Source organism: Echeneis naucrates, chromosome 14, assembly GCF_900963305.1.
Source record: "Echeneis naucrates chromosome 14, fEcheNa1.1, whole genome shotgun sequence".
In the NCBI taxonomy this organism is placed as follows: Eukaryota; Metazoa; Chordata; class Actinopteri; order Carangiformes; family Echeneidae; genus Echeneis; species Echeneis naucrates.
Window position 1 is genome coordinate 1,566,473 of NC_042524.1, and position 26,382 is coordinate 1,592,854.

The following is a 26,382-nucleotide window of genomic DNA, read 5'->3' on the forward strand; positions in this document are numbered from 1 at the left end:
ATTTAATATGCACAATCAGTATTTAAATATAAAGATGGATGTTTGAAATGTTTCAGTTCACATCTTTCACTATTTTCATGATTTTTTACCCATATTTGAAGAACTGGTATGAAATTTCGGATCACGTGTGAACAGTGAATTTTCATATGTGTCTCTTTCATTTTCATTTGTCACCACACATGACGCAGGTTGCTTTTGTTTCTTGGCTTTGGATGGAAAAGCTGAGACCTCATTTTCAGGAGCACCCTCTTTGTTTAATAGGCTGAAATGAAGTTTGTGCTGCTGAAAGTTAACAATTTGTCACTGGAGGCAAACTAAGCTATCTCACTCAACGGCACAGTCTGAGTAAGCATAAGTGCTGGTTTGCCAACGTCGTGGCTGCCAGATAAGTGAAAAATTAAGATTTGGCTAAATGATGACAAAGCAAACGCTGTACCTTTCCCTCTAAAGTTCCCGTTGTGTCTTCCTCTTCTCTCACACCCTTTGGTTGAAAAGCTCGGGGATAAAAAAGCTGACTGGAGAAATCAGGTGATAAATCAAGCTGGTGCCTCTGTCAGACAACATATTGAGTTTTTGGCACTAATGTCACCATGAAATCATCAAGTATTAAACCCTGCAGGTCTGAAGGTCGGCTCTGAAGCCATTCAACACTGACCCAGTTTCCCCCTCAATGAAACGGCGGCGAAACCCCCCAAACCGGGATAATCCTCTTCTCCTAATGGTTGTTTGTTGTCTGCAGCAAAGTCCTTGCTCTGTTGTGAAGGAAGCAGCTGCAGAGCCTGCAGGCAGTGACTGATACCGGAGAACACGCAGGTGCATCGTAAATATCCTGTTAAATGGGAGATTCTTGCTTGTAGCTGTCGCTCAAAACATTGCACTCACTTGTGTTACTGCATTTGGACCGTGCGTATGTTAAGCTCTCTGTCGAGGATTCTCGAGCGGCGTCTTTATTACTTCCGCTCACCAACTTGTTTCGTGGCTTTTCTCGTGAGGAAGCTGAGCTGCTCTCACTGTTTTATTCATATCGGACATTTTTCAGACGTAATACAGAGAGAAGTGAAGGACAGAAATTCAGTTTTGTAACGAGCAGGTCTCCGGGAGACCAGTTAAACCTGCTAACCTGCCCAGCTACAGTCCATGATGAGCTTCAGCTGGCTGAGAGGGGGGAGGGAGGGAGGATGGCGATGGTGGCGAGTGGAGGTCAGCTCACTCTTCATTAGTCTGTAATTGAATTTCCGCAGCTCATGCAGGGAGGATGTTCGGCCCTCGCTCTCCCTGCAGGGGAGTGTTGGCTCTCGCCAGCCTCCCAACCTCCGCAGCACTTTCAAGGTTAGCTCAGCTAATGGGCTACTTTCTCCACGGATTCCTCCGCTCGCCATCTGTCATCTACACGTCCGACAATGTACGCGTGGCAGGCACAGTAGACCACCTCTGGCCCAATAAGAGCCGACGCGTGGCACCGACTCGACAGGGGACCCGGGGCGGCCTTGTGTTTAACTTGATGTCATCAATAAGAATCTCTGCGGAGCAACTCAGCAGACATGCTTACCTTTTTTAACAAGACAACAAAAGACACAAGTTGAAACACAAGTTTCTTTGTGCACGACGCAGGAGCCTGCTCTGCTAATGTTTTAGAAGCTGATGACATTTAATATCTCAACAGGATTGTTGCAACGCAATAAAATATCACAACAATTAAACTTTTTTTTTCTCTATCCTTCTGAATGTAATGAAAAATGTGACATTGGCAGGAAATATTTGAAATTGTTGCGTGGTGTGCCAGCTTGTTGTGTCCTGCCACTTTTGTGTTGTTGTTGTCTTGGTAACGGTGGATTAGTGATTAGAAAGCTGCACATTAATCAACCAACATCTGCAACAGCAGGTTCAATCAAGGCTTATGGATAATCTTCACCAGGCGTCTCTTCTTAATATTCAAAGGAAAATCACTCAACCAGTTCTCTGTTTCCAGCTTTTCAAATGTGAGCAGTTGCTTATTTCTTTGTTTTTTTTTTTTTTGGTTTTTTTTTTTAATCATCAAAGTGCCAAAATGTTGGAAAGTTTGATCTAATTGGACTAGGATTAGTGGAGAAAAAAGAAAAAAGAAATTCATTCATGTCAGGAAACTGATGAGTTTCTGATTATGATTAATAATTTGATCTTTAAAATGGAGTACATGTATTCCTCATAGTTTCAAAAATGCACAAATTCAACTTTTTTGGCTGAAGAAATTACCCAAAAGACAAATTGTTTATTATTTCTGCGGCTCCATTAATCACGAAATCATTTAAACTCCAGATTAATTGATGTGAATCAATAGGCTCCTCATTGTACATCAGAAAACATTGGCAGTGACGCCTCTTTCAGTCTCTCTTAAATAACGTTTAAGACCATTGAATAGGAGTTCGCTGAGTGTGTTGAATGAAGCAGGGAGCCTCATTTAATCCCTGCATGACTTTTTTTTTTTTTCCTCTTTGCTGCTTCACTCTTGTGGTAAATTTTTTTGTTAGATAATTTAGTTTTTTCTTGATAAAGCCGTGTGTGCAGGGCCGGAGCTGGGAGGTTGGGGGGTGGTGGGGGGGGGGTGTAAAGGTGATGTTTTAACACGAGAGGCAGCACAAAGCAGCGGAGTACGTTATCTTGTTGTAGCCGTTTTGTTTTCCCCCACCCCCTTTTTAATTGGAGTGTAATTTGGAGATGAGAGCTGTTCTCCGGAGAGCTCGACTGCATCAGCACCTGGAAATGTCCAGGCGCAGGGAAAGAGGTTGAATGCTCCGCAATAAACACGTGTCGGGGAATGTTAAAAGTTGTCTAATGCCCCCGCCGTCCCCGAACAAAAGGCACAGTGCCCTGCGGTGGTAGTTTAAAAGCGTAGCACATAAAAACAGCTTCACAGAGTCAACCATATCCTTTGTCTTGTTTCCATTATCATTTTTTATAATTATTATTATTATTATTATTTCTGAGTAATTGAAGTTTAAATTGAGAACTGGAGCTGCTCCCCGAGGACTGTCATTAGCATCTGTAATAGCGGAAATAACTGCCATCCTCCTCCTCCAGCTTAATGGGGCCAATCTCAGCACTAAAACAACCATAAACACAATTTAACCATAAACCGCAAGGCAAAAGAGGAGGGGGGGGGGGCAACCTGAGACAAAATGGTATCTGAGCTAAGACTTATAGCTGATCCACTCTATTGTAACATCACAAAGCTGAAGAAGTCCCGAAGTCCCGGCTCGTTTTGGGGCCCAGCTGCTGTATGTAGACTGGACTGGGACCTGCTGTCCAATCAAAGAGGGCATTTACCTTTAAAACCCTCAATAAGCCATTTTCGCTGCCGATCAGACTGAAAGAAGCCGGATGGGAAAAATCCCTAAACGTTAGCTGAGTGTTCTAATGGAGACTCCGGACGTATTAATCAGGACACATGTTTGTGCCGTGCTCGCTGTCTGGAGTGTTTATCATCTCTGCACAAAAATGAGCTGCAGCTAATTATGCTTGATGGCTGTAAAACTGAGCTTTAATGCCCCCCCATGCCTCCATGCCTCCCTCCTCTGAGCTCCTCATTCAGCCGATTTATTCTGATCCTTATTTATCTCTTGTGTCAGTTGCTTTATTCTTTTCTTCTAATGAGTTCTTTTGTTTTGGCCTTTGCATCTTCTGTAATAACATTTACAGAGATGTGCAGATATGATGCAGTGTCTCCACTTTGTGGTTTCTCTTCATTATGAATTTCCCTGCTGATTAAGAAAGAAAAGGAAAGATGCTCGAAGGGGGCCTGAACTGCACGGATACAATCCTTCAAAAATTTTTCTGCATCAACTGGAGAAATGAGCTGCGGTTAAATGAAACTGCTAAATGCTAATTATTTCAGCGCTGCATATTTACAAGACTAAGAGTCATTAAACACAACAGCCATGTAGACAAAATCTATTTCAAGGAAGACAGTGACTCTCTCAAGGACTCACAATCCCCACAGGGATCTGTTTACAACAGCCGACAGCAGCAGCACGAGCGCCGCTTGACAGGCTGAGGTTTGGAGATTTAGAGTGAACACAACATCAGTGCTGGCTTGTTAACGGTGACTAACAGCGACTCCATCTCTGTAGCTACGACTGCTCTGTCTCCGTCGGTTCGGCCTCCCCGTCACTCTGTCACATTGATGCTTCCATTTTGTTGCTTTCTCTCCTTCTGCAAACTCAGCGTAAACTGTCTGCCCAGAAGTAACAGCTTAACGTCTGAGGCTACGTGATGCTTTCTCCTCCTGAGGCTGCAACCAAACTGCTTGTGCGATGTGTGATTGGCAACAAGTCTTCATCGACCTCACAGAGCCTTTAACTGCTGCTCCAAAGTTTTAAAGAGGCAGAGTCGCCCTTGTGGTTCAAATGCACGGAGCAGATTTCCTGAAATAAACGCTGTAACACGAGCCACTGTTTGTCCAGAATGAATCGCCTAATCATTCGTGATTATTCAATTCAGCTTTCAGTTGTTTATATTGTTGTGACATCGACCTCAGGTAACGATTTTGAAGCCTCCAGTTTGTAATTTAGACTTCAGCCATCTTGTGTTTTTGAGGCCAGTAGAAACCACATTTGGAGGAGAGGGTGGATCTGACCTGCCGTGAACATCATGTTGTAGTGAAGACTTGAAACGAGAGACATTTTCCCATAGGCTTCAGTACTGTCTGACTTCTCCTTCCTGCACTGTTGAACTCAGATGTTTGAGGGATGAAATCCAAATAAATAGTGGAAGACTTTGAATAGAGAGAAGACTTCGGGCAGAAATGCAGCAGCAGCAGCGCTAATAGAGACGTTTGTGTGTCTCTGAGCAGCGGTAGTTTGTGTGTGTGTGTTGTAATTGTGCGACGGCGCTTGAAGGCAGAGATGTGAAATCGTCCATATTCTTCCTCTTGCTTATCAAAGCTTCACTTTCATCGTTTCTCGACACAACGGCAAAGTGCACGTCTGTAATCCATCTTTTATTGTCGCCTCAGTGGTTATTTAAGCTGTGTGTGTTTTTGTGCGAAGGGGGAGGAGGGAGAGTGCGTTCATTTAAACTCCCCCCACCCACAACACTGGCTCCCCCAGCATCCTTTCCTGTGTGTTCGTTTTTTCTAATGACAGTTGCAGAAATGCGACTTCAAACGGCCGGCGAGCAGCGAAGAGGGAGGACGCACGTTCGGCTTCACACGAGCTGATGAATATTTTGGAGGAATAAATTAGCAGCTCGGTTCTTTGACGTCGTGCCAGGGCTGCTGGGAAGTAATCCAGCACCTTGGAAAGACCAGATTTCTGAATTCATATTGGATCCACCATAATGTCAGGTTAATTGGATTGAAACCCCCTCTGCTGCCTCAGCCGTCAGGGATGAGGAGATGTCTGCCTAAAATCTGATGGAGGGAAAAGACGCCGACCACGTAGTTCCCGATTCAACCTCTCGTCTGAACACCGGAGACAGAAGGGATGTGTCCATGCAATGAGATGTGTTGTGGCTGCGTCACATGATCTGGAGATTATCTATCTCGCCTAACTGGACGAGCCCTGTCACGCAAAAAAATAAATAAATAAATAATAGGCGTGTTGAAAATCGCCAGCAACCCGACTTAAAACAGACTTTCCGAGATATTCTCTGTCTAAACGTGACATAAGACAGCTGAATGTAGACGCATCGTCACATTTTCTACTAAAAAAATCCATCAGAAATCATTTGAAATGAAGAGAACGTCGGCGCTGTTTCAGCAGGGTTGTTCAGGTTCGCCGCGGCGTCGTCGCCGGCGAATGAGCGGCTCAGCAGAAGTGACGTCTGAGTCCCCCGCCATCATGTTGTTGACTAATGTGTTTGCCGCTCTCATTAGTGTGATTTATTGTCTCGCCAATTTTCAGTAAACCAGAGGAGGCGCATTCCAATTTATTTGCGTGAAATTAACCATTCATAATTAGACGCCGTAACCTTTCCTGATCTTTTCCCCTCCGCCGAATGTGCTGTTCATGCAATGCAAATGGCAGTCATAAGGAAGGTTATGTAAGAATCGCCACATGCCTGAATCAATCTCATAATGGTTAATAGCTAATGGGCTGATTAATTGTCGTGTTGTGAAGGTGAAGACTTGCCCTTTTCCTCTGGTGGGGGCCCCGACGTCGGGGGGGCCTCTCAGCCTTTGTTTTGCGGGGTCAAAACTCTGCGGTATTTAGCAATGCTGTGTGGATTCATTGGAATAAAATCAAGACTAATTAGAAATGAGCCGTTTCTATGTGTTTTTGCTCTTTATTGTAATGTCAGGGATGACTCTGTATAATTATTTGGCAAATGCACAGACAGAAGAGATAGAGTACAAACTCCTCACTGTATAGAAATCTAATGATCGTCCCCTCAATAAACAGAATTCAGCAGTCAAATCAAATTAATGTGATTCGCAACATAAACAGCCGCTCATGAATAAGAAGGAAATCCATCTCTGCGCCCCGGCAGCTCCGAGCTGAAGTGAAAAGGATGCTGGTTTTATTTTTTATTTTTTTTTAGCTCTAAGGATGTTTCAGGACTCTGTACTCCATATGGGGTTACACTTTTGTCCCACAAAGTTTGGACAATACGACAAAAAAATCCCATCTGTCATAGTTGGATCGGAATCTGACACCAAATTAGTGTTTGTAAGGGAATGATAGTTAGAGATGATTAGTGTTTGTTTCACACTTAAGTTTCCAACTGTATCACTTCTCAAAGATAAATGTTATGTCAAACACACGAGCAGGAAGTGTTTTACTGCTTTTTACTGAATGTTTGCGGCAAAGTAGTGAAGTGCGTTTCTCATTGTGTTGTTTATTTACTGTAATGGATCAGCCAAATGCAAACATTCCCATCTGGTTATTGTATCACGACTTTTAAAGTGACAGTATAAATTTACATGTTCTTCGATGGAGGATTTCATCCAAATGGAACACTAAATGAAGAGCCAAAGCTGTTCGTCCGGAAGTAAATGCCCCGTAAAATGCTTCATCTTGGATGTTTTACTGTGTCGCTGTAATGGAATTAGTGTTCACACAAACAACTTTTATCATCACTTTGGCGAATACGGCATCACTTGGCTTTAAAGCAAATCTTTTGGCAGCGTCTCTAACACATGTAACGGGGGCTAATTTGAGCCAGACCACTTCGGGGAGCCTGCCTCCCAAAGAACCGGCAGAGGCCCTGCATGGCGGCGTGATGGACGCCGGCCCTCGCTTTGCTCTGGGTTGCTGCTCCGTTCTAATTTGGTTTGCTCTGCTTTAGTAATGTCCAGTCAGATCTGGTCTCATCCAAACATGCTGATCTGGACTGGCATGCCGTGGGATGCGCCACGAGGTTTGATGCTGTTTGACTTGAAGGGGTGAGCTGTCATTTCCTGAATAAAAATAAGTAGCAGGAGGGAGAAACCAGAGGGCCCGCTGTCCCGGAGGCTTGGCTGCTCTTGGCTGGGCCTGCTGGCTCCAGAATCTGGGCTGTCTGTCGGGATCGGGAGCGCCTCCCTGAGAGGGAACCTGCTGCCAAACGGAACCGAAACAGGCCGACAAGCTGAATGACAAGAACGAAGAACAAAAGGGAATTAAGAATTAAGCAGCAAAGGAACAACAGAGTTCAGAGATTTAAAAAAAAAAAAAAAGTCTGTCATTTTATCCTGTGAAGGTTGGAAAGGAGTCTTGCCTCTCCTCCATCTCTTCCTGTAATATTCAGAATCCAATTAGTGGCTGTGGATGTGAGGGAGGGTTCCTCCATGGCAGCAGCCCATTCGTAAGAACTGTTATCAATGAGGAACACCGACAGAGGTAATATTTTATTAATGTCTGGGCTGACTGCCTGTGCTCGGCAAATAATGGCCCCTTTTTTCTGTCCTTAATAACTTTTCCTCTGTTGAAGTTTGAAGACAGGTACAGAGAGGATGAGGAAACAAAATACAGTTTTTAGGGAGACTGTCAGTGTTAAAGTGATGTGAGGCTTATCATAAAGTCGTAATATAAATCAGATTTATGGGATATTATGGCTTCCAACGCGTTACTCAGTCGGGCCGCCTTTAGAGGCAAATGTATGTGTGCAGTCATGCACTTTGGTGGAAGAAGAATAATTTACTAGCATGAGTCAGCGAAATAAAAAATGGCCCGAGAGGCATCAAAACATCTCGGTGCTACACCGCAGAGAGGTTTATGTGTGACATCATCTCCAGACTCTGTTCACGCTGGACTGGAAAATGATGACCGTGATGAAACGCCTCCATCTCATCAAGTTCGGGGGCCATTTTGTGACTTTATTGGAATACACAGCAGTGAGAGTCTTATTCAGGTCTTATTTCCTTGGACGCTGGTGAAGTTGCACCGACCACAGCTCTTGAAGAACAACACACCAACATCGTCCCATCACATCCAAGGAGGATGACTCTGAAGAAGGAGAAAAGCCAAAACACATCAGTCTAATGAAGGTGTTCTGACCTCTCTGGGCTCCATCCTTTCTCCATTATCATTGAAAGCCTGTATGGCTCGGAAACCACCACCATTATCCAGTGTGACATCCAAGCAGGAGAAGCTGATGGAGACCGCAAGCTAAAACACGTGAAGTCTAATAAGGTTCCTCTTTTCACCGTGATGACGGCTGGAGCTTTGACCTCGTTAGAGAATGGGCCCGTATGTCGAACACAGATATTGTAAGAATAAATATCAGCCAATACCAATATTGGACTCATTTTTTGAGCAGTGATGGAGCTGAAGTGTTGACATAAACAGACAGTATATAAAATAAAAAGCTGCTGACTCATGTCTGTCTCTTCTGGTGTCTCATTTTTCACATGCATCTGTTGTTGTGCAGTCAAGGTGGAAAACATCGTATCTGGAAGCGTTCTCGGCCAGCTGGTTGGCCCCATGTGGTATTTTATCAAGACTCCTTCCAATCAAGATGCTATTTAATGCAAATGAATTTCAGCAAGATGTTTGGATGACTGAAAGGGTGAATGAAAACACAGAGAGGCGATGGAGACAGACAGACCTTTTTAACATTTTCACTTACTCTGACTGACATCATTATGTAACGCTAAAAAATCTACACAAAGTCAGTAAGTCTGGATGTTTGTGTGTTTGTGTTTATCTGAGGTGACACCAAAACGTGACCTTCAGTCTGGCTCCATTTTTATTTTATTGTTTTTAGTTTTTAATGTTTTTTTTTTCTGTTTTATTATTATTATTGAGCTGTCAGAACCAAGTTGACATTTTTGAGCAGAAAGATTTACTGCCCCCATTTAGGACTGGATTGATTTCTGTCCTCGGCAGCTCGAAGGAACAGATCGGTGAAAAATGTGCATGTGCAGTCCCTTTCTTTGATTGATTGATCCTTTCTTTCAAATTTTAAGCTCACCCTTTCTCTTAGTGTCTCTGTATTGTTTCACCTTCCAGTTTATTTGCCATTGTAGCACATGAAACTGGCCATTTTGCTGACACCTTCCTCTAGCAGCAGATTTATTGGGTCACTGCGGTTTGAGGAAAAACTCAAAACTTCAGTTTCTGACCGGCCAACAACAAAAACTCTGTGCAGGAATTGTTTCTTTAAAAATTAGCTTTGTGTAATTCTATCGCTGATGGTAAACTGAACAGATTATTGGATGAAGCAATATCTCTAATTCCCTTGTAGGGCATTATGAATTTTGTCTAGTGGAACACTGGGCTTAATTGCAACTTTAGAGGAGCTGCTGTTTTTGCCAAAAGGTTTTATAAGCACACATTGGTGGGGAGGAGGGGCTGATTCCCTCCTTTTTCATTCCTCACAGTTGAAGTCTTTGTCTTTGGGGTACCATTCTGTCTAATGACTGCTGTAAAGATTAAAAAAAAAAAAAAGGCAGTAAATGCAGAAAAGTAAGTGAAAATGTAAAGTTTTTATCCCCAGCATGTTATGACGTAGACTCCTTCAGGGAAACATTTCAGCGTGGAGCATGTGGCACCGGCAGATGTCGTGTTTGATGGTGATGGCTAATGGTTTAGTTTCCTTTTGATCTTTTTTTGTAAGAGAGCATGTTAGTGAGGTTCCGCCATTCACGGGCAACTTTCTGAAGCGGCGCTCTTTCATGCCAGAGGAATCTAATTTAGCCCATGTGTGCCCCTAATGATCAAGGGGTTTGAACCTGCCGTGTTCTTTTGATGGCAGTGATATCCTCACGTCCGCACCCATCTGAACTCTGCTCTGTCTTTCTCTCGTTCTCCCCGCAGAGCACCTAAAGGTGGCACTGGAGGAGTACATGGTGCGGCTGCCGAAGGTTCGCATACTGAGGACCAAGAAGAGGGAAGGTCTGATCAGGACTCGCCTGCTGGGAGCCGCCGCCGCTAAAGGAGAAGTCATCACCTTCCTGGACTCCCACTGCGAGGCCAACGTCAACTGGCTGCCTCCACTCCTCGGTGAGTCCAGCCGCTTGACGTCACCTGACATCACCGTGCCGTCTGTCGTGTCTGTTTACCGATCGATCTCCTCTCTGCACCCGTCAGACCGGATCGCCCAGAACAGGAAGACCATCGTGTGTCCCATGATCGATGTCATCGACCACGACAACTTCGGCTACGAGACGCAGGCGGGAGACGCCATGCGAGGAGCGTTCGACTGGGAAATGTACTACAAACGGATCCCCATCCCCACAGAGCTGCAGAAGGACGACCCCAGTGAACCTTTTGAGTGAGTTTAATTGTGGACACGTGTGACATCTGTTGTGCGGTTGTATCCTCCTAATCTTACTGTGCCACAAGTGCACATATCAGTGAAAACAACCTCACACATAGAGGAGGTGTACACCAAACTCTTTATGGTGTTTAAGAGACCCAACATAGACGGTGGCCCTCCTTCATTTCCCCACATTATATTCCAAATACGCACCTCTAATTGGCTGTCGGCACGGAACTATGCGAACATTTATTTTATTTATACAGACGGACTTTATCATTTGTAATCACTAATGTCTGAGATGCAACCAAAAAAATTTCTGGCCAAAATAAATAAAGTAAGCAATATCCGTAGGTATTAAGAGTTCTCCCTGTGCCGAAGATTTTAAAGTCCTAAAACTGACTGTAGACCAAAATCTCCAGGAGAAATAAAAGCCTTTTTATATCGCAGTGTGACTTTGACACATTTGTGTTGCTCAGCTCGCTGTGGCTCGTTCCTGCTGCCGAAACAACGACCCGGTCTGCACATTCAAAGAAAGTTATAATCGAGTTATTCATCCAACAGAACTTCAGACATTTGTTGGTTTCAGCTTTTGCACGTCTTCAAATGTGAAAATGATTTTGTGTTTTGTGTCTTTGTGCGTGGTTTGCATAGTTGCACAGTTGGTTTGGCAGAATGAGCTCTTTGAAATTGTCACCTTGAGCTCTGGGAAGTTCTGGATGTTTTTTTTTTATTCATTTGTACCCAGATTCTTTGACATCAAGTGAATAATGTTCATGTTGGAGCAGCTGGATGTATTTCAAAAACAGACAGGCCATGATGCAGGGCTGAATACAGGGCTGAATCACTGTGCCATATTAGATCCTCTGGTAATATCACTCCAGTGCGAAAAGAACTGATAGCTTTTGACCTCCCTGACCTTCCCGGATACTCAGCAGCAGATAGGTAACCTTTAAGTAATGGAAGGCAGAATAAATAAGCGATTCCCACAGACAGACTTCACCATTAGAGCCAAATAACTCCGCATGTGGTGCCAGACACTCCATCTGTGAGGCCCGGGGGATTAGTCCGACAGCATTTCTCTATGTCCGGATGCCAAAGACAATCACGGTGTCCTGGGAGATGCAGGAGGTACCATCGGGCTGCGGCACAGCAAGATAAGAGACTAAAGAAGAAGGAACGAGCTAGAAAACAATCAGAATTAATCCTTATTCGGTGAATTAGTCTGCTCATCAGCGCAAATCTAATTTGAGTCGCAAAGATTTTCATTTTCATTCTGATTGACATTACCGCAGCGCAGAATGAGGCACGGTGTGACAGCGAAATCCATCTCGGAGGTGTGTGTGTGTGTGGGAGTATGATTTTATCCCAGTTCTCATGCCTCAGTCATTCTCTTCTGTCAATGCCATCACCTCTCTCTCTCTCTCTCATCCGTCCTGTGGGCTTCAGTGTTTCATTTAGCATTTAGCGCTGAGCTCAGGCCATAACTCCGCCTCAGCTCAAGGTCGGTAGACTGAAATTGAGAATATCAACTTGAGAATTTCTAATTAAATCTGAGATGGAAAACTCACGGACCATTGAGTTAAACCTTTTTTTGGGGGGGGGTTGGTCTTTTACTGGCACGTGCAGAAGAAGAAGTGAAGAAAATGAGCCCCGCCTGACAACATGTGATGCTTTCTCAGCAGTTAAAATGAATTCATGAGCCAAAAGTGGGCAGATCTAACAGAGCACAGTGTAAAAGGAGATGTTAAAAAAAAACACGATCTAAAAGTGGAACACCATGAGGTCTGCGTTCTGTATTAATCCAGTTAAAGTCCACTGAGAAATGCTCACAGCCTGGTTTTCAGAAACGGAGCCTGAAAACCAGCCGTCAGGACTTCTGGGAATTTGTGATGTCACAACAAAGCAGGCACAGCCCTCTGCCACGCCCACACCCTTAGACCCGCCATCCAGCCTAAAATGTGTTATATTTTATATTTATACTTTTTTTCAGATAATTCAGAAAGCAAATGAACGAATCAGAGGAGAGACTCAGAGCCTCCTTTCTTCTGATTGGCTCACCAGCTTGTTGTCACCAGAGCTTCTGAGAGCGAAGAAGTCAAACTACACTGAGGTGGATTTGGTGCTTTAAACTGCAAATATATCTTTTCATGGGTATAAACACTGTAAATTGTTAGACCTTTATATCTGAACAGAGGCAAAGTATGAAGTATAAAAGAAGAGCTGCGGCAAACGTTTGAACAAAGAGTCTGACCAAGCATCCGTGTCAGTCAGTAATCAAAAAGTAAAGTGAGGCTGACTAAAATCTAAGTATCTCGATTCAGTCGGTGCGACTCAATATGAGTTCAGTTGTATTGTGCAGACCCAATTTGCCATTATGTTTGCAGTGTGATTTCCTTTTTCTCTTTTTTTTTTTTTTTTTAGTTTGTGGAAAGTATAAAATGAAGCATGAAAATGGTGGAGAAGGTAATTACAGCTATTCAGAGCGGCACAGTCTCTCTACTGTGACACACTACAGGAACAAACGTCTGAATTTCAGCTCCGAGTGTTTGTGGTCAAGCCGATTCTGAGCTTGTATCTCACTGTGCGTTTAAACTGCTAATCAAAAGCAGCCTGCACATTTTTATTGTTCTGGTGTGTGTGTGTGCAGTTTGCACCCCTGGATGAGTGAAAGCAGCAGTTTACTCTTCTAATCAAATCAAATCAGATTTATTTTTTATAGCACCAAATCATAACAAAGTTACATCAAGGCACTTTACATACAGAGCAGGTCCAGACCAAAGTTATTTATTTAAAGAGACCCAACAGAAGAGGCAGAAACGTCGGGCAGAGCCAGGCTGGGGGGGGGCGGCCACACGGAGAGAGAGAGAGTACAGATCTACATACACAACAACTCCCAGCAGGTCACAGATGTGAGGCATTGTTATATGTGATAAAACACACACGTGTCGTGGACCGAAGTGAGCTGCTGATTTTATAAGATGGTTCCAAACTGAGGCGACATCTTTTACATCTTTTAATAAGAACACTGTCTAAACCTTCCAAAATAAGTTGTTCTGTAACAAATACATGGACTGACCAAAATCAGAGTGATCTGTTAAATTCTTCCAGTGATATAAAAAAAAAAAAAAGAATAGTTTATGTGATATGAATGAGCAAACATAACAAACAAATATGAAGAAATCTTATTGAATATGCCAATATTTTGTTAACTGTCTTTTTTTTTTTTTTTTGTCTATCGTAGCTATATGTGTAATTATGTGCATTATTTGAAGTCACTTCAGCTAAAATTCTATCATTTTCTGAATGTTGGAGTTAGATTTGAAGTCAGAAGGACTCGCATTGTGACAGGACAGCCATTCAAATCCATTGGCTACTCACTTCGTCACAACATGGCCTCTCAGATTTAAGACCAGATCTGGTGTAAATTCGTTCCTGTGGTTTTGAGGGGCCAATTCCATTTCAGCGTTTTTAGCTGAACCGCTCCAGACTCGACTCTGTGAGACTTCAGCGTGTTCCAGCAGCCCGGCTCTCCGGCCCCTCGGTGTCAGCTCCTGCTGTGGCAGTAATTAATGTCCACGCTCCCACCGAAGCCTTGAAACACAGAAACTGAATGAGAAGTCTTTGCATTTGAATTACACGTGTTCCTAAAGTAACTGCACTCGCTCCCAAATCTCACATAATCTTAAATATGTTGCTGAAAGTGAAAGTTCTCTTTGGCAGACAGCTGCGTTAATTAAACTCAAACCTGCTGCCGTTAAACGATCTTCCGTGTCGGCGTCGTCTCTCCTGAAGCCAAAAGATTTTATTTGGCCCGGCTCCGGAGAAGTGAGATGTGTTTGTGTTTCCCCCCGATGAACAAGAACTAACAATCTCCACCCCGCAAATCAGTTCCCGCACAGCGTCCATGCTCTTTGCTGAGCTCTCACACACTCCACTGGCCATACAGCAGTTGGCAATCAGTGCACTTGTTGTCAAGCGCGCACACATACAAACATGACACACAAGCCTTCTGTTGTTTTCCTTTGTCTCCTGATGAAGGTCTGTCCACTGTATCTCTCTGGGTGTCTGTGTGCCAATGTGTGTGTGTCAGTTTGCGTTTGCTTCCTCCAGCATACAACAGATACCCGTCGTGGACAATGAACTGCTGAAACACACTGTGACTCAGCCGGGCGAGTCGAGTCAGTCAGTGTGGAGAACATATTTAAAGAGCTTTGGTCGGGGGGGGGTTGAGCCTCCTGGGCCTCCATTCAAGCCTGAAGCCACCGATTTGAAAACTGAGACGGACAGGACGCACAAACACACGCAGAGCAGCCGGAGGAGATTCTTTTTTCCTGTTATCTTGACTTCACGGTCCGATTTTTTTTTTTTTTTTTTTTTTTTTTCCAAACTCTGGATTACATAAGCAGAAGAACTTGGATGGACCCATTAAATTGCTTCATCCTTATCGATTTTTTTTATCTTTGCTCTTCTGCTTGTGTTTGGTTTTTTGACATCCAGCCTTTTATCTCACAGACACAGTTGAGACAATGTCCTTTTACACATCCGGATTGTAACCGTGAATCTTTTGTGTCCTGCAGGTCTCCGGTCATGGCGGGCGGACTGTTCGCTGTGGACAGGAAGTGGTTCTGGGAGCTGGGAGGATATGACACTGGACTGGAGATCTGGGGAGGAGAGCAGTACGAGATCTCCTTCAAGGTAAAAGACGTGATTAGATTTTCCTCCCTCTCACGTTCTCTGCTTCTGTTCACCGTCGTCTCCTTTGGCCAGCAGGTTGTTTTTTCTCTGACTGACATGTCCACGCTGTTTTCAGCTGCTAAATTGAACACTCATTTGTCACGTTGAAGAATTAAGCCAATAAAGTCAGCAGCATCAACGATGTTTCGTTCTTGCTAACACATTTTGGGTACATTTCCTGCAGTTCTTCTTCATGGGGTCCAATTTCTTAAAGCTCTTAAATCTCCGAGCGCTCGATCTCCGGTAGAATACGGTTCTTAAATGTGACTGAACATGGCACTCGGAGCTGATTGACCCCATTTCCACCGCCAGTCCAGTCTGTTGTTCCGACACACACACTTCACTCTGACTGTCCAGCTGCTGTACACACTGTTCAATTTGTCATGTCTCATCCCGAGTTGTTGCTGCTATCAGTGTCGGAGCCTCCGTGTGAGATGCTTCAATCCCTGATTGTGTATTTTTGAGAAGATACTTTGAGGCTTTTTCATCCCCGATCACAGTTTAGCTGCAGTGTGACGGTGTTACAGCAGCACAATGTTGAAGCCAGAGCCGATAAAATACTCGCAACGCCAGCAGTCTGACTCCAGATTGCGCTCTTTGTCATCGGGGGTAGCAGCCAGATGTTAGCGTGTTGCAGCAGGTTTTGGTTTTTTTTTTTTTTTGCCTGGTGGAAAAGTGGCTGTGGTTGAAGAAACATCTCCGGGCCTGTTGACTGTTGTTATTTTTGTTGTTCACTTTTACTACGTTGTCATCCTTTCAATGTTCTCTGTCTGTATCTGTCTCTCTCAACACAACCGGTCATGGCAGATGGCAGCACTTTATTTATTTTTTTATTTTTTTTGTGCTTTGTGTTCTGCCTGTTAAAAACGTCACTGTGGCCAAATGCTCCTCTTGGTGCAGATTTTTAGATCGCTAAATACTTCTTGACCTGCCTTTTGAGGTAACGTCTGCTGTAAATTGGTACCACATGAATAAAAAGCTTTTCATCCATAATTTCATGGCTTTGGCTCAGATTAAATCAGTTCATTGGTTAAGTTGTTTGTCATAGAGACATGCTTTGGTGTCGCCAGTTGTTGCGTCTTTGTGAACATTTTTGACTGAACATCGTTCAGTTTTTGTTTACAGGCTATTTCTAAATTTGAAAAGAGAAGAACATTAATTTGCTGACGATGATGTCCAATATGCTTCTCCTAACATTTTGTTTATCCGCTGCTCTTTAGGTAAACGGGTGACAGACTTGTTGAGCAAAACAAGACAATCCTCATTATAGTTTCAACCCTTGTTTCTGCGATTTAGGCCGAACATCCTCCGCTGCATTAAAGTCTCTCCACATTAATCATTCTCAGAATTCCTTATTCGATTGTGCCTTTGTCTGGTGGCTCAGCATGAATTATTCTACAGTGAAGCCATAACTGCTTCTGACCTGACCGGCATGTAAAGCACTGGTCTCCTCCATCTTCCTCCCCTCCCTCCTCCTCTTCCTCCTCTGCGCCGCCTCCGTCACAGAGCTCCGGACAGACGGAGCAACCCGTCACAATAATTGAATTCTGCTTTGAATGAGTAAGGACTTTTGTCGTCTCCCTCAATTAAGCACAAAGGCCACTGCTGGGAAGCCTGATGTGTTTGGACGCGTGCTGGACTGTGATACGGCTGCTGTTGTTGCACAGGGTGAATTTCCAGCACAGCATCTTCAGTTGTTAATGAAGCTCCAACACCACAATCAAATCCACTCTCCAGATTTGTTTTACTTTCTCCGTATTAATGCAGGCTCTTTATTTTTTTTATTATTATTATCCCATTTTAAGTGACACTGAATCACAGCAGTTTAATGTGTATGTCATGCACACATGCTTCAAGGCTTTTACTGTAAATCCTTCAGCTTCCAGCCGAGAAGGCAGTTTGAGAATCGACTGAGCTGCACGAATGTCCTCTGAGGACTTTTATTAAAATAACAATTTTTTCTTTGACCTGCAGAGCTGACTGAAAATATGTTGTATAGATAAAGAAAATACTGAGAATGCTTCAAACATTCAGTAAGTTTAGTCCAGTTTGGAGTTCATGTTTTCTGAAATTGTGGGATTGGCAACAATGGTCATTTAGACCATAATAAAAAATAATAAAGCCTCACAAAAGGAATATTTCCACTGAGGCAAAGAAGGAATCCTGATACTGGATGGAATTCTGACTGTTACTGCAAAGATGGATGGTGGATCCAGATGGGCTGGGCGTGGCCAAGGGAAGTGACATCATAAAGTCCTGACGGCTCATTTGAAGGCTCAGTGACTGAATACAGGCGGTGAGCATTTATCACTGAACTGAAGGCTTTGATCCTCTGAGAATATTAAAAAGAACCCGGACCTGATTTAGTGGTGAACGTTTTCAGTTTATAGCTCATCCAGGTTTTAAGAGTTCAGCTGTTTTGGATTTACAAAGTTTTTCCTTTCATCTTACTGCCTGAGCGCTACTCTGCATTGTCCTTCAAATCCAAAGACTTCAAAGTTCATAATGAAACATTTGCAATCCCAACTTTGTTGGCGTACTTCGAAACCGGTGATGTTTCCCTCCACGTTTCCCGCCTTTCGCTGTCCTTCCCTGCCTTTGTTGGCGCGTTAGCTTCATTTTTAAGCACGTTATCACCGCCAACTGTTGCTTCCTGGAAAAGGGCCCAAAACCATCCGCAGGAATGTGCGTCGCTTCGCCAGCATGAATCCATACCTCACCCTTGTGTGCGTTCAAGCGATGCACACGAGGGTGCAATGTGCCCCTAAAAACACACTCCGCAGCATTACCTGCGCTCCAAACCTCCACAGGGGACCTTTCAGTGTGCAGAGCCAGAAATGTGCAGCTAACACAGAGCTGCACATTCAGCAGGATGAGGTCGAAGTGGGAAGTCATCTGAATGATCAAATATCAGCTGGTATAACAAGTCTTCATCGCCCATTTTGTTGCTGAACGTGCCGGAATGCCTGGGAAAGGTTAAGATGTCAAACTATGAATCTTTATGAAAATATTTAATTGCATAACGCCATCAATTCCACATTTACAAAAACTGAAGAAAACTTTGTTTCACGCTGAATTCATTTAAATAACACAATGAAAATGATGAATAAATGAAACTGAAGCCTGATTGTGAAGGTGGAGGATTCCCCTGATACGACCTTTCTTAGTTTCACCTCCCTTTAACTCATATCTCCATTTCTCTCAACTTTTTCTGATCTCCATCTGCAGGATGGATAGAGGAGCGTTTTTCATTAGTGTTCTTTAGTGTCATCACACATTGCAGCAATCAGTTCAAAGACCACATGAAAGTTAAACTTCTATCCGTTTCTATTCCACCACATTTTTGGTTTTTTTTTTTACTACTCATGGCATTCAGGGGGTTAAAATTGAAATGACAAACGGGGGGACATGCAGGAGGGAAAGAGCTGTAGAGATGCCCACTGCAGCCGGAGTGTTCAGGTATGGAGGTGAGCAGACTGCAGGAGTCGGGTGTTCGAGGTGAGTGATAAGACTTTCAATTTAATCTGACTGCTGCTGAACTCGAGCTCTTGATCCCTCCTGCAGCTCAGCGACCTCCGTTATTAAGCTCGAGTGTTTCAGTGCAGGGATGAAGAGGATGGAAGGGATTGGCGAAGCAAGTCGCACCTTCCCGACAGAGGGTGAAGAGGGTGGATTCAGTCCCAACGCCCCCCCACCTTCCTGCCTCCTCAGTTTTGTTTGTCCAGGCTCAAGTGCTGCAACCAAACTTGATAAGGAGTAATTGAATCGAGAGAGCAGCCACCTGATGTCCACTCTGTAGAATCAGGACGGGAGGCCTCACTGGAAATGATCAAACCCGCCATCAAACAAAAAACAATGGATGTGATTTCAGAGTGCACCTTTGAAAAATAAAAATGGCTGTATGAAAGAAGTTTTTCTAAGACAAAGGGAGGTGCAGGACGTCCGAGGTGGGAGGACAGGTCACAGACGGCATGAATAAAATAACCCAGATCACAAATGTTTCCAGCATTTCTGATTTCTTTTAGGTTTAAAGAATAATCAAATATCACCAAACAAACCATGAAAATGGTGATTTGCCAGATTGGTGTCCGTTTATTTCAGTTTGAGATGATCAGACAAGAAACGGGCGCGTCGTCGTTACAGATGCCACAAATTCAACTTCTCAAATGTGAGGGTTGAATATTTTGCTCTGTTTTTTGTTGGAAATTGAGTATATTTTCCTTTTGGGAAAGGTCAGTGAGTATTTCATTTCATAATAATAATAAATAATAATAGCAGCTTGGATGAAAACATGTTGAAGCTAATTAAAGGCAAACAAGGATTTAAAAGTGTTTTTCTAACAATTTTAATTAATTGGAAAATAACCAAGAAATTTAGCATCAATGAGACCAAATGGAAAGGATTAAATATCAGATTTAAGCACATAAGCTCGAGCAGGCGTCCTTCAGTTCGAATCCCGGATTGCTCGCAGCGTCAGTTCATTGTTGTTTTTAAGGAGTCCTCAAAGTGCATCTCTAAAATACTTTTACTGTTCCCCGACTAGCATGACAAATCCAATTTCAATCTTTGTCATTCTGCCCGGCATGATTGTCTGACGCATTCTGTGTGATGTCATAAACTCACTTTGTGATCTTTAAAAAAAAAAAAAAAAAAAAACACAAACTTTGGAGTCATTTCAAATCGACCCTTCGCTCCATCTGGATCGTTACCTTCGTCTTTTTACGCTTCTGATGATGTTTAACTGTCTGGCTGTAAACGTGAGTCAGACTTCAGCTCTTTCTTTCCCTCCTCAGATTCCAACCGTGAACATACAGTAGATAACACCCCTCCCCCCCTTAACAATCATCCTCCCACTCCTCTGCCTCGTGTCCTCACCTCATCTGCCCTCCGCTGCTTTGTCTTCATCGTGTCTTCCCACGCTTTGTCTTTCTCTCAGCGTTTGTTCCAGCTCTCTGATTTGTTGACCTTGTCAGCTCATCTGATATTCACAATGTTCAGTTACACAAACACAGAATCTCTCTCTCTCTCTCTCTCTCTGCAGGTGTGGATGTGCGGTGGACGGATGGAGGACATTCCTTGCTCCAGGGTAGGACACATCTACAGGAAGTACGTCCCCTACAAAGTCCCCGGTGGGGTCAGCCTGGCTCGGGTGAGTCTCAGCGTATTGATCTGAATCATCTTCTGTTGTTTAGTTCTTTTTATTGCTGGTGTGTCGCTTCCATTCTCTCTGCTGTGCTAAGACGTCACGTTCATCTACTGAACGTCTCGCACTGGTTTCAAATTATTACTTGATAAACGAAAAAACAGCAGCTCCTTAAATAACCACAACAGATGCCCCGCCTCTATGCACATTTTTGGGCGGAGTCAGGTAACACAAAAGAGCAGTAAGACGCTGCGTCCATCTTTGTTTTCCACCCTGAATATATCGACAGAGAATTGAACATCTCTTTATTTTGTAAATTGGTTGAGCTGACCCTTCAAATTCCCATTTAAATAAACTTCACACAACAACACGGACATTTGTCGCCTTCTACAAAATACAGCTTGTGGTTTTCTAATAAGACCTTCGAGCTTCTTTATTCAGTGCAAACTTTTCAACATGTTTGTGCGAGACGCTTAAAGAATGTTAATCCGGCCGGCAGCAGAACACACCTCATTATTTGTGACACCTGGCTGTGTTTGGCTGCGCTGAATGTGTAATTAAACCTCTTGGCCCCGGGTTTTGTCTCGTCAGTCTGACCGTTAGCCTCGCCGAGGCGGCGGCGAATGCTAATATCAAACAAGATGATTGAAGTATTACTGTCACTCCGACAGCGATGGATTCTGTTCTGTCAAAGAAGAACCAAATGCATAAACAGTTTGGGTGATTACGGAGCTGTTAAATGTGTTTTCATGAAACACAGAAAACTATATGTGAAAATGTTTCACAAGGAATTGGCTCTGCAGGAGAAGGAATATTTCGATGTTTCAACATTTTAATGTGATTCTCATCTTGTTCATATGGAAGAAAAAAATCGACATGAAATGCTGACATTGGCACGAGTTTACAAATAAACCACTTTGAGATTTCTCTCCACATCGTTTCATCCGTTAAAAGGAGATTTATTCGTCCTTGATCCAAAGTAAAAATATGCATTTACACCAATTTATCCTCCATTTATCTGCCACCTGGGTCTGTTTGTTGTTGTTTGTTTAGTCATCAGCGCCTTTAACAAAAAAGCACCGGGCTGATTTGGATCAAACGTGATGGAAGGATCAGGAATGAACTCATTAAACTTCATCACCAATCCGAGTTTGAGTCACTTTCTCAGGGAATTAACCTGAAAAAGCTGCCTGATATGAGACGTGTGTGTCCAACGATCCGCTCCACTTTACCTTTTCCAGCGACCCTGACGTCTTGTTGCATCGTGGCGTGGATTAAATTGTGGGATTGATTGGACCTAAAAGAAGGCTGCAGCTCTTTGGACGGTCTCAGATGTGAGCTGGGTTTTTTGCCTCGGCAGAGGAATGTCACTCTAGTTCCACTGTGTCTTTTGGCAGTTCTGTAATGTTATGGGCATGCTAGATGTGGCGGGGGGGGGCTGACAGAGAGTTTAGTTAGTGTCAGGCTTTAGTCACGGTTCACCAAGAGAAGCTTTAGTCATGGTCTGAAAATCCTTCGCCTGAGGTGAGAATTACGCCAAAGTCTTCATTTGCCTCCCCGCCGCTTCAGCATCAAACTGTTTCTCGGTCATGTAATCGCGTCATGGTGAGAGAGAAACGTGTGCGCGGGGGTCACATTGTCTGCGCTTTAAGACACCATAAACGATTTTTACAGAAACACCACGAGACGAGGCGAGTCCCTGCAGCAGGTACAGATAAAAGAGGGAGAACAAAAGGGCCTGCAGAAACATCCACACACAGTCCAGTGTGTGTGTCGGCGGATCCCCCCGGAGTCCAGTCAACATGGAAGGAGACAGAACCACTGAACTCCACTTCACCTGGAGTCTGAGTTTAGCTGCAGGCGGTGAGCTATGCTGCAGGGAGTCAGAGTGTGTGTGTGTGTGTGTGTGGCTGGAGGGTTTTTTTTTTTCCAATATATCCGTACCTCCAAAGGCTGGAGAATTTGTATTTATTCTTTCCTGGGAGGCTCACTGAACCTCATCCATCCCCACCAGCCTGCTGCTATCGGTATTCCCAGACATGCGTCCGGCCCCCGAGGCTGACGGGATCTGAGTTTTTCTTTTTTAGCCCTTTACACCTCAGACAGGTGGATGGACCTCCCATTGTTCAGGTGTAAATCTTTCATGTTTGCAGCTGCCTCAGCTTAAAGGAGCTGCAGCTGTTGTTGCACTCAGTTTGTATGGCCTGTCAGTCATCTGCTTGGGTTTTTACTCCACAAAGTTAGATGCTTTTTTTTTTTTTTTAGAAATCGATGCAGCATGATGAAAGAGAATGGACGATACTTTGCTTGTGGATTAAAGCAATTAAAGGCAGCATCATTTGAGATGTTGACATCAGGTTGAAACGAGAGAATGAGACCATAAATTCATCAGGTGAGCCGTGAAGTTGCATCAAACGAGCCAACAAATCGTATGTGAAACGGGAACATTTGTAACTGTAATGTTAAAATGAAGTTAAAGCTTCTGTCACTGCTCACAACAGGAAGAATCAAGTTCAAGACACAAGAAGATCTGTCTGTCAGATCAGTCCTCAGTGTTTAATCTTTGACATTCAAATGAAAAGCTCTCCTTTCATTCGCCCTCTGCGTTGCCGATGTTTTTTGTGAAGTGAGTTTGACATATTGGAGATGTTGAGAATTGCTGTGATGGATTTGTGGTTTTGAGAACATTCGCAGTTAACCTCCAACACAATATTTCATGTATTTTAGTCATTCAGCTGATGCTCAAAGCTGGTGAGCCTTTGAGTTTTTGTCCCGACAGGATCAAACACATCTTCTTTCATCGCTGAGGAAAATCAACAGTGTTTTTATGGCCCTGCATCAAATGAGGGGGTTTGATGTTGTGTTGTGGGACAGCCTGCAGTGCGAGTTGTGAGTGCGCTCACCTTCCCGGCCCGGGGAACCAGGGACCGGTCTGTGAGTTGAGTCAGGTTCAGCTTGATCACAGATCCTCTTATGAAAGGAAACAGAAAAACATCTGTCTTCCATGAAACTGCTCTATAAATTATCAGAACTAGAGTTCAGCGTTGGATTGGCTTTCATGCCGACCGACGAGCTGCCTCTGTTTTTTTTTTTGTTGTTGTTGTTGTTGTTGTTTTCCCCCATCGCTCACCTCCTGGGCTGTGATGACAGGTCACGTACGACTGCTGGCTTCTTTTCGCCCTTTCTGCCGAACGGTTTTGATGACTTTGTCAAGTCACATCAATCAAAACATCAAGCACGTCAGGAAGCGCAGATGAAGGCTCAGTCTGGTCCAAAGACACAAACCTGCTAACAAAGCCAGTTGATTTCAGGACTCGTCTGAGCCGGATCTTTTTATCAGACACTGACAGTTGCTGAAAAATAAAAAGCCACTTTGGTTTTTGCTGATATTGTTGCTTGAAAAGGGTCAGTGGTCATTTGTGGTTTCCCTTCTGATTCCAGAACCTGAAGCGCGTCGCAGAGGTGTGGATGGACGAGTACGCCGAGTACATCTACCAGCGGCGGCCCGAGTACCGCCACCTGTCGGCCGGAGACATGGCGGCGCAGAAGGAGCTGAGGAACCGGCTCAACTGCAAGAACTTCAAGTGGTTCATGAGCGAAGTGGCCTGGGATCTGCCCAAACACTACCCGCCGGTGGAGCCTCCCGCCGCGGCCTGGGGGGAGGTACATATCATGGGAATGGAAAGTGGTTTGAACCCAGGACATATTTGCTGATTAAACCTTAACCATTGTGTCCCTGTGATCGTTGTGTGTTTTATTTTGTCTTGTGTTAGATCCGTAACGTTGGCAGCGGCATGTGCATGGAGAGCAAACACTTTGTGTCGGGAAGCCCCATCCGAGTGGAGAGCTGCGTGAAGGGACGGGGCGAGGTGGGCTGGAACCACGGACAGGTGAGCCGCAGACTCGGATCTGTCCGAGACCTCTGAAATTCACTTTCACAATGAAGAAATGACATTTCAGATCCAGAAGATGAAGGTTCGACTTCTCTCTGACACAATAACGTTCTCATTATAACTCAGGAAGGACTGTGGGTTTATTTGGGTCACGTGTCCTGACAGGAATCAGGATGATTTAAGAGATTGTCTCCTTAGTAACGTTACATCTGCTTCTAAACTCATATTAATGTCTTCACACACACATGCAGCCGTGCGGCCTCTCAGGAGTCTGTTTATTCTCACACTTCACACTTGAGGATCTTTAAGCCGAGCTTGTGATGGAGCCTCGGTGGACTGAACGTCCCCTTTTGTTTTTAGCACCTTGGCGCTCCGACAGTTTAATTGCTTTAATCTGAAGATGCATTGTAGTATAAATCTGTGCCACAGTTGCAATCTGTGTTCAAGTACTGCCGAGGAATAGATTTGCTGTAAATCACAGGCGGCCCCTCCGCCCACCGGCCCGCCCCATCAGGGCGTTTTTGATTTGGTGCAAGAGGAACAGAAGCGACGGACATCACCGACCATCAACACTCACTTCTTCTCGTTTCGGTTTTTTGGCAGCAGTAAGATCCCTCAAAAGTGAGACTGATCTATCGTCTGCAGAAAATGATGAGGGAATTATTAATTTTTTCATCCAAAGAATCTGGACTTGTGAAATGTAATAGAGGAACAGAGCAGATGTGAAGCTCAGGAGCTGGTGAGACTCTCAGACTTTACTTTAAGCGATCCATCGTGCCAGATTACGGCTCCAGAATCACATCACATCGGCCGGACTCCTCCTCTTGATTTAGGATAAGCAGATAAGGACACTGACAAACAATCAGATAAATGGACGACCATTAACGACGTCATCAATCACCAAGTCGTGAATGTTTGTCTCTCTCATGTGGAGCAAGTCGTCATGATCTTGGCTGCAGATGAACTCCGCAGCACTGACATCTGGTAAAACACTTAGAAAATAAAAAATCAGCTGATAAAAGACTGAAACTAACCAAGAATTTTATCGAACTTTGATAAAAAAAAAATACAGGCTGCACTAATTTGTCATCTCAGGATGAACTCGGAGAGTCAAACATCCACTCATAATGTTCAGTTGGTTCATTTTAAGAAGGCAGCACAGCAGTCAGACGTTAACAGGTAAAAAAAACCGCAGTGCTCATTAACCGTGTTCCAAGTAGGGAACCTTGACATTTTTTTAATTTTACATGAAGAAAACATTATGAAAGAGCTTTAACTATGTTCTGCCAGTGAAACTGTGACCTTACGGCTGAAAAGCAAACGAATAAAAGAAATATTAAGGTTTAAATGTAAAAGGTAAAAGGATGGGACGAAGCTTTTCTTCCCCTTCTTGCTCTTTATTAACACCCACTGCTGAAGAGCTCAGCAGTTAGACGTCAGACTTTTAAAGGTAAACATCTCAGTTAGTTCGTCGCCTGCTGGTTTGTTTTGATTAAACCTGATTGTTTCTTCTCCAGAAAGCCGACCTCTTTTGCTTCTCTCCCCTCAGGTGTTTACGTTCGGCTGGCGGGAGGACATCCGGGTGGGCGACCCCATGCACACCAAAAAGGTCTGCTTTGACGCCATCTCCCACAAAAGCCCCGTCACGCTGTACGACTGTCACAGCATGAAGGGGAACCAGCTGTGGCGCTACAGGAAGGTACGTGGAACGGATCACACCACAGCAGATGACATCATTTAAGACATTACATTAGACATTTAAATATATCTTCCTTAAAGATTTCTCTATTAACTCATCTAATTAGATAAATTCATTTTACGAGCAAATATATAATTTTATCAGACTTTCACTATCTGTTAAGCTTCACAGAAGGAAAAGTGACCCAGCAGCCAAAGGGGCAGCTCCCTGTGGCACTCCTTTTCTCTCTGTCCCCACGTCTCCTGCTTTTATCT

General features: G+C 43.9%; 1 protein-coding gene across 1 annotated transcript in view; it reads left to right on the forward strand.

The window, feature by feature from the left end:
• LOC115054358 (polypeptide N-acetylgalactosaminyltransferase 10-like) overlaps positions 1-26,382 on the forward strand; it is a 64,917-nt gene that overhangs the window by 34,096 nt on the left and 4,439 nt on the right. The window contains exons 5-11 of the mRNA XM_029519548.1: positions 10,215-10,400; positions 10,488-10,671; positions 15,237-15,354; positions 20,435-20,542; positions 23,978-24,199; positions 24,310-24,426; positions 25,979-26,128. Coding sequence (XP_029375408.1) covers positions 10,215-10,400; positions 10,488-10,671; positions 15,237-15,354; positions 20,435-20,542; positions 23,978-24,199; positions 24,310-24,426; positions 25,979-26,128 — 1,085 coding nt within the window. The remainder of the gene's footprint in view (positions 1-10,214; positions 10,401-10,487; positions 10,672-15,236; positions 15,355-20,434; positions 20,543-23,977; positions 24,200-24,309; positions 24,427-25,978; positions 26,129-26,382) is intronic.